At 36.3% G+C, this 12,569-nt stretch overlaps 2 protein-coding genes and 1 long non-coding RNA gene across 5 annotated transcripts; all 3 read left to right on the top strand.

Annotated features, from left to right (window-relative positions):
- The first annotated feature begins 276 nt into the window (after window positions 1-276).
- On the top strand, window positions 277-4,582 carry LOC113306831 (pinin-like). Of its 3 annotated transcripts, XM_026555747.1 has the most exons (10): window positions 277-426; window positions 512-700; window positions 811-847; window positions 911-978; window positions 1,067-1,180; window positions 1,640-1,711; window positions 2,553-2,636; window positions 2,745-2,845; window positions 3,188-3,272; window positions 3,913-4,582. In XM_026555747.1, the coding sequence occupies exons 1-10, from the start codon at window positions 349-351 to the stop codon at window positions 4,249-4,251; spliced, it is 1,167 nt and encodes a 388-aa protein (XP_026411532.1). In that variant the 5' UTR covers window positions 277-348; the 3' UTR covers window positions 4,252-4,582. The 3 variants fall into 3 exon arrangements, with proteins under 3 accessions (XP_026411532.1, XP_026411531.1, XP_026411530.1); XM_026555746.1 differs by having other exon boundaries at window positions 811-969; XM_026555745.1 differs by having other exon boundaries at window positions 811-978.
- A 2,070-nt stretch (window positions 4,583-6,652) lies between these two features.
- Window positions 6,653-7,063, top strand: LOC113305509. The gene has a single exon (XM_026554530.1). The coding sequence runs from the start codon at window positions 6,653-6,655 to the stop codon at window positions 7,061-7,063; it is 411 nt and encodes a 136-aa protein (XP_026410315.1).
- Window positions 7,064-8,276: 1,213 nt separating this feature from the next.
- LOC113303137 lies at window positions 8,277-10,649 on the top strand. Its single transcript, XR_003337315.1, has 2 exons — window positions 8,277-8,414; window positions 9,880-10,649. It is a non-coding gene; the product is annotated as an uncharacterized LOC113303137 (long non-coding RNA).
- Window positions 10,650-12,569: the final 1,920 nt, after the last annotated feature.

The following is a 12,569-nucleotide window of genomic DNA, read 5'->3' as shown; positions in this document are numbered from 1 at the left end:
AGCTGGCCCAACTGTCAAAAATTGCAAAAGTACTTCATACCCTACAATTTTTCTATGACATATCGTAAAAGTACCAATCCATAAATATTCAGTTGGGACCCATTGCCGCCCACTGAAGTTCATCATATCGAGACGAAGGGTTTAGATTTGTAGCATGTCATGGGACCAGAATTGGAGGATGTACCAGCTTAGCAAAAATTGCCATGCACAATATCAAAGTCGCCTTTAGTAGTTTGAAACGAGGGTTTTAGCTTCTTGTGTTATTTTAACTTTTAAGAGATATAAAGAGCTCAAAACTTCACTCCAACAGAAAAATCTTCATCTCTTTCAGTTCTCAACTCGATAAAAATGGGAAGCACCGAAATCGAGAAAACTGAGGAAAATCTTCGTAAAGAAATTGAAGAACTTCAACGTCAACAATGGGAGGTATGCTTCTCTAAGCCCTAGTTCCTAATCCCCTTTTCCGTTTACAATTATTATTCGGTTTTTAATTTTGAATCGTCGATCTCAGATTACTGAACGTCTTCGAGATCCTAGAGGTATTCGTCGAGGTGGGTTAGCATCAAACGGCCCCCGAAATTTCAACTCTAATGGTGCCGGAAATCGTCACCAACAAAGGGGATTTGTTAGACCTGGTGGTCCTATTGATCCTGAAGATCAATCAGCACCGAAAAGACGTCTTTTATCAGCTGTTGTTAAGGTAATCAATGTCAATATGAATTCGAAGAATCTGTAATGAAATTATAAGATTGGAGCTTCAGATTTGTGAAAAGACCCAATTTTGATTTGTTTGTTTTTGGGTGAGTGAAGGTAGATGATGGAGAAGAAGTTAAAGGGAAGGAAGTGGCTGCTGATAGTGATGCGATGGATACGAATGTGAAGGAAAGTGATGGAACGGCGGCGGCGGTGAATGAATTGCGTGAGCAACAACATGGTGGTGAAAATACTAGGAGAGATACTCATAGAGAGGTTAGGAAGGTATGTTTGCGACTAATTATTTTCTTGATTTCTGTGTGTTTATTGTAGGAAAGTTTGCGTTATAATGTCTTTGTTTATTTACTGTTAGGATTTCAATGGCATATCAGAAGAGCATGTTCCGAGGGTTTTGCCGAAGAATGAGGACCCAAGCTTGGTTAATAGGAACAAGAGGATGCTTGGAAACCTTTTAGGAACGCTGGAGGTAAGATGAGAGTTTCATATACTATGGACATGTTTATCTTTGTTCTGCTAGCTGTGAGGGTCTTAATGAGAGAAACTGCTGCTTGAGTGCGCTACTCTTACTTTTTTGGAAGCTATGCGCGATTGCGTTGCATTACTATTTCTTTTTGCTATCTGATATTCAGGAATTCTTATGGTCGCACATTACTTATCCCCGCTATCATTGAAATTATTTCTATTTCTGGCATAGTGGCACTAATTATATATTGTATACTAAATGGAAAGATTATTATTCGCGGTTTACAGAGGAATGCTTATTATTGTTAGGCACTGGCCTGCGTACCAAATGTCTATGTGACATAATCTCTTACTTGGTTCAGAGTATTGTATTTTTCTTTTTTTAGCCTCAAGAGGCAGTATACTATTCCTGATAAGCTTTGGAACTCTCTTGCAAACTGATTCTTACTGCTCTTTGTTTCAGAAATTCCGGAAGGAAGATAAGCAGCTATCGACGACGGATGCATTCATGCGCAGGTCAAGTTCCTTACAAAGAGTGAGTATTTAGACTTTTGTCTTCTGTGTATGTTCCTCGAGGGATAACATATGTGTTTGATCTCCAGTTGTTGTTCGATGAAATATAAGTGACTAGGCTTTGCCGTTATCTTATCTTATCTCAACTACAAGTAAGAATGAAATACTTATTTTGAAACTCATCTACAGAAGATATCCTTAAAAACAGCAACCAGGCAAAATAGAGATAAAATTTCAGTGTCGGTTTGTTGCATATGCAAGCCTTAAACAAAATGCAAATGTATGTACCTCTGTTATGAGCAAGAAATAGGGAATTTATGCTGTCGCTTTGAACAAGAAAATCTATTATCACAGAACCTTTTGCGTGAAATGACATGAGCCATATAAGACATCTGCTGCAAATGCAACAGACCGGCACTGAAATGTAAGGCTATTAGAATAAGGATTTTGTAAGCATTTGGAATATGTGGGGATAAGGAACCTACCATACTATACAATAATGATATTGTGTAATGTGTTACTCTTCAGTTTCCCCTGAGGTAGTAAAAAGTTAGGTGCCAGCTGATGTATTGAGATCTTATAGGGAAAACACATTGATACCTCAAAAAACTTCATGCCATATTAGAGCTTCAAATTTTGAAACTTTAATACACTGTCACTTCTAGTTTTGACTTGATCTTCTGTTATTTGAGACCTCCCTTTAATTGATAAGTATCATGGAAGAAGGATAATATTAAATAGGTTACGGTTTCACAAAATGGGATTTAACCTTTGGCCTGATAAAGTCCTTAGACTGTGCTTTACGAAGAATAATTTTGTCTTTTTGTTATCTGTATGCGGTGATTGATTAATAGTGTGTGTAGGCTGAGCAAAGGGCGCGCGAAGAAAGTGAAAAGCTGAGGGTGCAAGAGCGAGAACAAATTGCCGAAAAAAGGAGGCGTGATCTGGTGGGTTTCTAGTACTATTGAGGAGTGTCAACAATGAAAACAATTGTCAATCCATATTGCATCCGATTCTTTTATTTGGTTCCTTATTTACTTAACCGTGTTTGTCAGACCCTCCGAGCACGTGTAGCTGCCAAGGCAGAAGAAAAGAAATTGGAGCTTCTGTTTCTTCATTGGACCGAGCACCATAAAAAGCTTAACAATTTCTTAAGGTAAATGCAGTCAAATCAGAGTTGTTGACAAAGCTGTTTGTCAACTTAGGTATGGGGTCTTTCTTTGGAGTTCTTGTCAGTTGTCGCTTTCTTGAAATACTATACATGGTCGTATTTCTAAAGAATCTATTTCTATAATTGCAGGTTATTTTTAATTTTGGTCCCAAGTATCCATATTCAGAATTTTATTGAGACAAAGATAAGTTTCTGTTCGTTTGAATAGTATTGGGTTTGAAGCAACTAAAGGCTCCTTCTTCTCAAGATTTTCGCAGCACAGATATAAATTTATTCAGGAAAAAGACTGACATTTATTTGATTTGATTGATTGATGTGTCTTATCAGGACAAAAGCAGAGCCTCCAATATTTTACTTGCCTACCAAACCATTGGTTGAGGATGAGACATTGGCTGCGGAGCAAAAAGAACAGGTTTGATCCCATTAGTTCTGTACTTTTTTTCAAGACTGCCACACAAGATAGGATTTTCACAGAGAAACTGGTGAAAGCCAAATCTGCTTGAGAGTTTGGAATGAACCATCAAAGCTTTCAAGCTCATAAATTGGCTGTCAACTAGGTTTTGCTATTAGATGAGATCATGTCAACCACTTCTAAGTCATCTAAGTTCTAGACCCTGCTTTCTGCTCTTTTAGTCTTGGGGTTGCTAAATACGAAGAAAAAGAACAAAACATCTTCTTGAAGGCCCTATGCAATTCCCTCCAAATATTTTCTATACATAGTAGTACCATGCTAACTCATAAGAGTCTATAGCATATAAGTTTAAACTAATACTTCCTCTGTCCCACAAAAAGCGATTTTCACTTTTTTTATTTTTGAAAAAAAAAGGCAAAATTTGAAAAGTGAAAGACCCACTTTTTGTGGGACAGAGGAAGTATTAGTTTACGACAATTTGATTTCCCAATTGTAAAGCGTCGATGGTAAATCATTTGTAGTTGATGACTATCAACTGCAAAACATAGATAGTCAAATGACACCTAGATTAATGAAAGAGCAATCATGTTCACAAATTGCAACTGATGGAACTAACTATAGTTATACATCTACGTTTCAGGCTTTTCTAAATTGGAAGAATGCTAGAAGAGAAGAGCTGTCCGAGTATCAGAAGCAAATTGGAGAACAATGCCTCGCCAATGTCGAAACAGAATTAGATAGATGGCAAAACGGAAGGAATGCAAGGAAGGGGAACAATAACCTTATGAACTTGCAGGAGACAATGGACAAGGAGCTAGAAACCCGCCAACTCGAGTATGGCCCCAAGACAACTAGAAAATTCCCTGAAGAAGGTGCAGGTGATGATGAAGATGTTGAAGATATAAATGTTGGTGAAGATGACATAATCGAAGATGTGCTTGAGGAAGTCGAAGACGATAAGAGAATTGACGCTGCTTAATACTCGGCTCGGTTTCTCAATAACACATGGTGAGGTCAGTTACTGGAGCCTGGCATGTTGGGCTCCAACACAGAGTCCAGATGTTTATGTATTTTGGTTTATGGATTGTGTAACAGATGTTTTAAGATTAATTAGTCAGCGGTTCATTTTCTAGGATTTAGGGATTGGTTATGCAGTACTCTATAGGTAATAGAAAGCTATTGTAATTAGAGTATTTTGAAGTGAATGCTTTTTTGGGGTTGTTTTTCTTATTAAGATTGTCTTTTGCCAGTTCTTTATAAATGCTGTAATTGTTTTTTTAGTTCAAGAACTCAGAGGGTCAGAACATTGGCATTTGAAGTTTGAATAGACATTAGCAGAGTAGAAGCATCTTTAATTTGAGCTTCCAAAAGTATAAAATTTCTACTCTTTCAAGTAAGAGTTAGCTGTCAGTAAGTTGATAGGCCGATCTGATCAAAACAACAAAAAATTTTTTTGATAGGCCGCTGAAGAATCCAATGTAGTCTTCACGCGGATGTCATGTGGTGTGGGTAGGGGTGAGCAACGGACAGACGGATGCGGATTAGGGGTCACCCGCAATCAAACCGTCAAAGTTGCGGATTTGGAAAATTGAACCGTGACCGGCCCAATCACCCGCGGATTTGCCCTCTGCGGATTTTTCGGGCCGGTTGCGGATTAACCGCGGATTTAATCACAAAAATCTTAAAAAAAAACTAAGTATAGAAAGTTAGAAACTAGAATTTCAAATCCAGAGTACAGACGATTCTTAACACAAAAGAGTACTAATTCAGTAATTCAAAAGCAACAATAGACAGAAGATACACAAAAAGCTACAACAAGAGCTACAGATTTGTAACGATATTATAACTAGATGCAACTTGATAAACAACTAAAGAATACGATACACTATAAGAACAATCTGTACAATCTAAATTGCAGAGCACAACTAGCTACAGGTGAACAGAATCCCAAACTCGATATGAATACAAGAAAGTGATTCAGCTAACCCACTGGAATAAGATGCAGTTATATAGATGAACTGGAAACAAAACCTACAACCAAGATGTTACAGAGATAAGCTACAATTACAGATTACAAAATGATTAGATGCAACCAGATGAATGGTTACAAAATGCAAATATGAAGATATGTTACAGAATGCAGAGATAGCAACATCATACCCAAACAATTGTAGCACTGATAATACAAGCTTCACCACCTACCCAAGGATTTTAAATATTGTTCTCCTGAAGATTCTTCTCTCCAATCTGTGGATCTGCCTTGTTTCATAAATAACATACATGAATTAGACAATCCACACCCACAACTGGTTTAATAATCAAACATACTAGTTTAATTTTCAGCACTGATAATACAAACTTCAACCAGAGATGATGGTCTTTACCGACCAAATCACCCAAAATCTCTAAACTGGAAGAAAAAAACTAATTTAAGAAAACCCTAAATCAAACATACTCAAAATTATTTTGACATCTAAGAAAATTCCAAACCAATTAAAACGAAATCAACATCACTAGAACATATAATAATCATTGAAAGTCAAAAGAAATGAAAATGAGAGAACTACTTACAGTTACTGATGCTGATGCTGCTCAAAGAAGAAGAATGATAGAACAACTAATTTGGTAGCAAGAGAGACTTTAGATCAGAAGGATATTTACTGTGATGAGAAGAAGATGAATGAGAGAACAACTAATTTGCTCAGAGAAGAAGAAGAATCGAAGGTCTCTTCCTCTCGAAAAAAACTGATGCTATTAGGTTTCACCGAAAGATAAAGATGTTTATGTATAAAACTCCAACTTCCCATATTATCCTTAATACATTTACTAAATTTCCTAAATGTCCTACGGTGCGGGTAATCCGCGGTTATCAAATCCCAACCGTAACCGCACCGCGTGCGGATTTGAGAATGCACCCGTGTCCGGTCCATAACTCTTGCGGATTGGTTTTCACCCGCAATTTTGCGGACGGATACGGATGAAATCCGCGGTTACGGTTTTTTTGCTCAGCCCTAGGTGTGGGGAAATCAGGCTAAGGCCCAATTTTGTTTTGCTTTCTTATTTACAGGCCCAATTTTTTTTCAGTTTTTACCAGACCCATGATTATTTAAAATTATGAAAAAAGAGTAACAAGACGCAAGTACTTTTAATATTTGTACTTGTTGTGCTCCAAAGGATTTTAGACCTTTAAGTTTGTTAGGAAGTGCTTATAAGATCCTTTCTAAAGTACTTGCTAATAGGCTTAAAACTGTAATGCCTAAATTGGTTTCTGACTTTCAAGGAGCTTTCATTAAGAACAGACAAATATTGGATGGGGTGTTGATTGCAAGTGAGTGTATAGATAGCAGATTGAAGCATCTGGAGTCTTGTGCAAAGTTGATATGGAGAAGGCTTTTGATCACAATAAGTGGAAAACTTTAATTTGCATTCTGGAAAAGCATGGGTTTGGCAGGAGATGGATTTCAACTGAGAAATTTAAACCCTCAAAAGGATTGAGACAAGATGATTCTTTATCACCTTTCTTATTTTTATTAGTGGTGGAAGTTTTATCCAAGTTAGTGAATGATGTTGTTAATAGAGGACAGATACATGGGTTTCAAGTAATGGAGGAAGGTTTGGTGATTTCTCACTTACAGTTTACAGATGATACTCTGATATTCATTAATGCAGATGTGGAGGAGATGAGGAAGCTGCTTATTATCCTTAATACTTTTGAAATGCTTACAGGGTTGAAGTTGAATTTGGAGAAGAGTTCTTTGATTAGTGTTGGTGCTGATGAGATGATTCAATAGCTGGCAATGGAGTTAGGATGTAAAGTGGAACAACTTCCTATAAAATATTTGGGATTACCATTAGGAGTTACTTCTAAAAATGTCTCAGTTTGGGAGGAGGTGGTTCAGAGAATGCAGGAGAAATTGGCAACTTGGAAGTAGAAATATTTAAACAAAGCAGGGAAGCTGGTGTTGATAAGGAGTTGTCTTGCTGCTAGTCTGCCCATTTACTTTTTATCTCTTATACATATGCCAGCAAGTATAGAACTGAAGCTTACTCAATTAATGAGAAATTTTCTTTGGGATGCAAAAGAGGACAAGAGGAAAATGTTGGCTGGCCAAAGATTTGTAAGTCAAGAAAGTTGGAAGGCTTGGGTGTTAAAAGTTTAAAATTAACTAGTAAGGATTTGAAGGAAAAATGGGTGTGGAGATATGCTAAGGAGAAAAAAGCTCTTTGGAGAAGGATAGTGCATCAAAAGCTTAAGAATAATTGTGAAAGTTTGATGCCAAGTGATGATGCAAAACTTCAAGGTAGGGGGTTATGAAGAATATCTTGAAATCTACTGTTTTTCTAAATGATGCTTTATCTTTCAAACAGGGAAATGGAAGGTCTATTAGATTTTTGATGTACAAATGGACTTCAAATGGTCCATTAAAAGACATATTTCCAGTCATTTATAAGGTTGTTTGTAACAAGAATGTTACTATTGCTGAAATGGTGATTAATGGGAGATTACAGCGTTTCTCTAGAAGAAAACTGAGTGCCCAAGAGCAGCTGCAGTGGGATAGCCTATGCAATGAGCTAGGACCTGTTCCAGATTTCTCAGAAAAAGCAGATGAGTTGTTAATGGAAGGTGATTTCTTTTGAATAAGAACAATTCCTTCTAAAGTGAGCTTCATGCTATGAACTAACTTTCACTATTCTCTTCCAACATTAACAATGTTGAGTCATAGAGGTGTGAATGTGTAGAACAAGTTATGTTTATAGAGTCAGCAAGTGGATGAAACTTGTAACGACACGAATTTTTTCCTTGGACTTTGAGCCATAGCCCAAACCATATGAATACTTTGTTTAGCTAAGTAGTCACCTCTTAGCAGCAATTGGTGTTTGATTAGTAGAAACTATAGAGAGCTCTAGAAACATTATTACATTAAGCATGAGAGACACGTGGCTAAGGGAGAAAACCTTTTTCAAATTAACCTAAACCAAGCAGCAACTTGGCTTTCCGTTTCTCGTTCATTTTTTTCATGTTGTTATCTTTGCTGTTGAAACTTGACCAAAACCAAGAGAAAAACAAATTCCATTCTCCTTTGAAGATACTACTGATCGTTCCCTGGATTGTACTTTGCCGGTTCTTAAACGACAGTTGAGGTAGGGGTCCTTTCTCTTTAATTTTTGTTTCAAAATTTTGCAAATGGGTTAAAATACTGTGTATGTCTTATGTTTAATCTCTGCAATTATTTCATGATTATGATGCATGCTTTTCTTGGGTACGAATTTGAAGCATTGAATAATTTGATTTGGTTTCTATTGCATCAAACTTGATTGAGTTCTTTTCTTCCTGAGTTTTTAATGCGATATGAAGCAGAAAATGGTGTTCAATATGGCCTAAAACTTGTTTGATAAAGTGTTTAAATGGAATTCCTTTCATGATCTATGTATATTAAATTTTAAATGGACTGTTGCTTGATTTCTTTCCATGGGTAATCTCTGAAAATTTTAGTTTCACCAAGTGGGTATTTATGAGGCTTACAACCTAACCAATTTTATTTATGATCTTTTTGGTGTAAACCATCCATGCTCTCTGTTGATTTTTGCAACATCGAAAACTTGGTCTGAAATCCTATCTTTTGTGTGTTCGTTCTCTTTATTGAAATGTAAATGATTTATGAAGAATAAGAATGAATTTGGGGCATTTCAAATACTAGTTTTCATCTTAAATCATGAGTGGTACTATTTTTTTCACAAACTAACCTTTAATTGATTTTTTTTGCAAAATGCTCAAATGAGTTTTGTATTTAGAACTCCACTCATATCTAGCGGTTGAAATTCTTCAAAATCATTTTATGGGGTTTCCTTGCTTTCACTCTTTTGGCTATCTCGTAACCCAAACTTAATTTCCAACCTAAACTTTGTTTTACCTTGAATCTATATCATCCATTTTTAGCTGTTCTACCATATACATGAAATCCTTTGTTTTATTTTCTTTTAAGGCCAATTGATCACCTGCTTGATATCAAATGCATATTCCTTGGGCAAGACTCATTTGGAATGAATTACGTGTATCTTGTACTTTGTTTTTATGGATCTGGTTTTGCTGAAATTTCCATGATGTGTAAACTATACTTCAAGTTTGCTATTTTTGCTTGGCGCGGGTTTTTGGTAAGTTGCGGCGTCGTTGCTCTTGATTGTTGAGAATTGGATCCGGTTTCAGAAAGTATTCTTTACATGATAATTCATTTGTGATTTGCTGTCACGAGGAGCTAGACTCTACTTTAGGAACTTCAGGCCTAAGTGGCACCCCACCACCTCGGTGGCTACCCGGAAGATCGTTGTGGCAACGATGGCTGGTATCCAGAACTACCCTGACGGTGGCACTGACCATGAATAGTAGAGTAAATTTATTTACAGCTCTGAATCTTGTTTAAACGGTATTTGCATGAGTATTTCTTTCTCTACTTAATTATTGTTGGTGCTCCTTGCTTACGCATTTATATTTGATGATCAACTTATTTAGTTTGATTTGCATTTTTATTGCTTTACTATCAACAAATTATTTCGTAACCCCTATTGGGCATTCGCTCACCCCGTTTTGTTTTGTTTTCCCCCCCAACAGAGTACGGAGAGAAGTAGCAATAGTAAACCGGACAGAGCTTACGACAGGCTTTATCGCTTGGAAAGTTAGTATTTTGTTATATTTTGATGTGTATATCATGGGACTATCTGGGGTAGTTGTTTGTCGACAGTAACTTACCTTTTTGTCGCATTTCGGCGTCTATGTGTATTTATGATATAGTACGGTACAAGGTCTGACTTTGGATGTTTACTTTGACTGCATACATAGCTATCTTTTACTGGCAGGTCTTAAAATCTTGTATCACTATATGTGGAATTTTTACTTTGTAAATCTAATACCAAGTTGCATTTGCTAGCTATAGGATTATTAAAATGGATGTCAATTGATCTAGTTTTAGGACTGTTTGTTTAATCTTGTTTTCAACTAGTACTTAAGTGTACTGTACGTAATATTCTATATTCTTTTCCTTATTTTGTTTTAATGGCTCATTTTCTCTTTAAGCTAAAACCCCCAAGTAGTTGAGAGAATGTGCTGGTGGCATCCTAAAATTTGGTGAGTTTCTTTTTTTTTTAACTCTTCTTTGGCTGAGAAAGTTAGTTTTTATGCTGGGTTCTTATAATACTGGGGTTGGACTAAGTTTGGAATTTTATCAAGTCCATATTAAGTTTGAAATTTTTGAGGAGTACTGTTGCCTAATTTTTAAAAAACAACTTGGTACTTAAATTTCACTTCGTGTACTAAATGAATGTGTCTTCCTTTTCTTACGACAAATGATTATTTACATGTAAATTTTTTCGTTTTCATTCGTACCTTTGGCGTTGTATACACTGTTGCCTGGATATGAATTAAGAGTATATTTCTACTGTTTTTATTTTTATTTCCGAGTGGCGCGACCGGGGTTTAGCCTTGCTGGACGGGTTGGAATCCAACTCGTTAAAAGGAAAAATTCACTGGTCCGTTACAAAACTGCAGACCATATCTTTCTGCACTGTCCTTATGCTGCAGAGGTCTGGAATTTCTTTGTGAAGGCTTTTAAGGTGTCTTGGACATTCCCTGCAACTGTATTGGATCATCTTGAGTCTTGGAGTATAAATAACTTACAAGGTAAATGTAGGAAGCTTTGTTGAATGGTGAACTATGCTATTTTATGGCATCTGTGGAAGGAAAGAAACTCAAGAGTATTTGGTGGTAGACACGAATTGGTTTATGAGTCAATTTTGCTCATGAACACTATCATTTTGCGGTGTTTTGAGGATGAGGTGTTTAGAGGATTTAGTGTGAGTCAAATACTATTTCATTGGGACACTGTTGTTCACATGTAACGTATGTGATTAACTTTGTTCTGGTTTTGTAAATATTTTTTCCTTTAATATAACATTCTTTCTTCAAAAAATAAATAAATATTTGTACTTGTGTAACAAATAAATTTTGGATTTTCTACCTTCTTATTAAAGTGTGTGCAAGCAAATTCTGTGACGCCCTATTTTTTTCAGGAGTATAATTGGCAATTGGCAAGCAAACTAACATATCAGAGAAACCGAGTAGAATGCTAGATTCTTTTCTAGATCCTTTTTTGATGGTTATAGAGGAGATTGTAATTAATAAAAGGTAGAATGTTAGATCCTTTTCTCTTTAGGTGGTTTGCTTGATTTTAATTTCACATGATTTTTTGTTGTTTGAATTCACTAATTTACATATACTAGAACATCGTTGTCACGGTGGGGAGGGCCGATTGAGAAAAACGAAACATCTCTATTATAGGACTGTAAAAAAGAAATAATGTGATTCCAAAAACCGATGCAACCAATTTATAAAGGGATACAGTATCAGTTGAAAGTGATACCATTTTATATAGTACAAATAAATATTAAGCTATCATGATCCTTAGATTGCTGAATTGGTATCACTTCGCTAATAATCGGCATCCTGACCCTTAATTTTAACATATCCTGACCGTTTATAACTCATGCTAAAAGATTCATTTTAATGAACATTATGAAAATGTAAAACCCACGACGGAAGTAGTACATGGGAAAATATTTCACCCTTGAATACTTGTAGATCAAATAATTTGGTCATTTCACGTGAGATTGTTAGAGCATAGTATATCCATAGGGCAAGATAGACATGGATGCACTGCCGAAAACTCTGAAACTGACAACAGTAGTTTTATATGGAGCGCTGTTTTAAACTAAACAGAAACCGTGTAGAGACACAATGAGTGGGACCCGTCCCTGGGAGAAAAATTGGGGGTCCCATTTTTGTGTTTGACTCTGAGTTTATTGTTTTTACGTTGTCTAACATCACGGTTCAAAGAGAATTTTTGAAACAAAAGTTCTTAAACGTGCCGTCAAAAAAACAAAATAGAAACCGTGCTCTCACTTTTTTTTAACGGTGGGGCACATAAATGGCCCCTGCTAATCTCCATTGGGCATGGCCCAGCTGCAATGTGAGAGAGCGGTTTTGCTTCTGTTTTTTGGGCGGTACATTTAGAAGCGCTGGTATTCCCAAAAGTTCATTAAAAGCGCTGGTACAAAAGTTCTTACGTTAGAAGCGCGGTACATTTAGAAGCGTTGGTATTTAGAACTTGTGTTTCATTCTGAGTGTATTGTTTTTACGCTGTCTAATATCACGGTTCAAAGAGAATTTTGAAATGGCAAACACTCGAACTAATCCTACATTTGCAGTCACGTGTTACCAAGTCCAAGTATTCCACATGCACTGTAAAC

Source organism: Papaver somniferum, chromosome 8 (assembly GCF_003573695.1).
Source record: "Papaver somniferum cultivar HN1 chromosome 8, ASM357369v1, whole genome shotgun sequence".
Lineage (NCBI taxonomy): Eukaryota > Viridiplantae > Streptophyta > Magnoliopsida > Ranunculales > Papaveraceae > Papaver > Papaver somniferum.
Note: the sequence above shows the minus strand (reverse complement) of the source record. Positions and strands in the feature narration are given on the sequence as shown.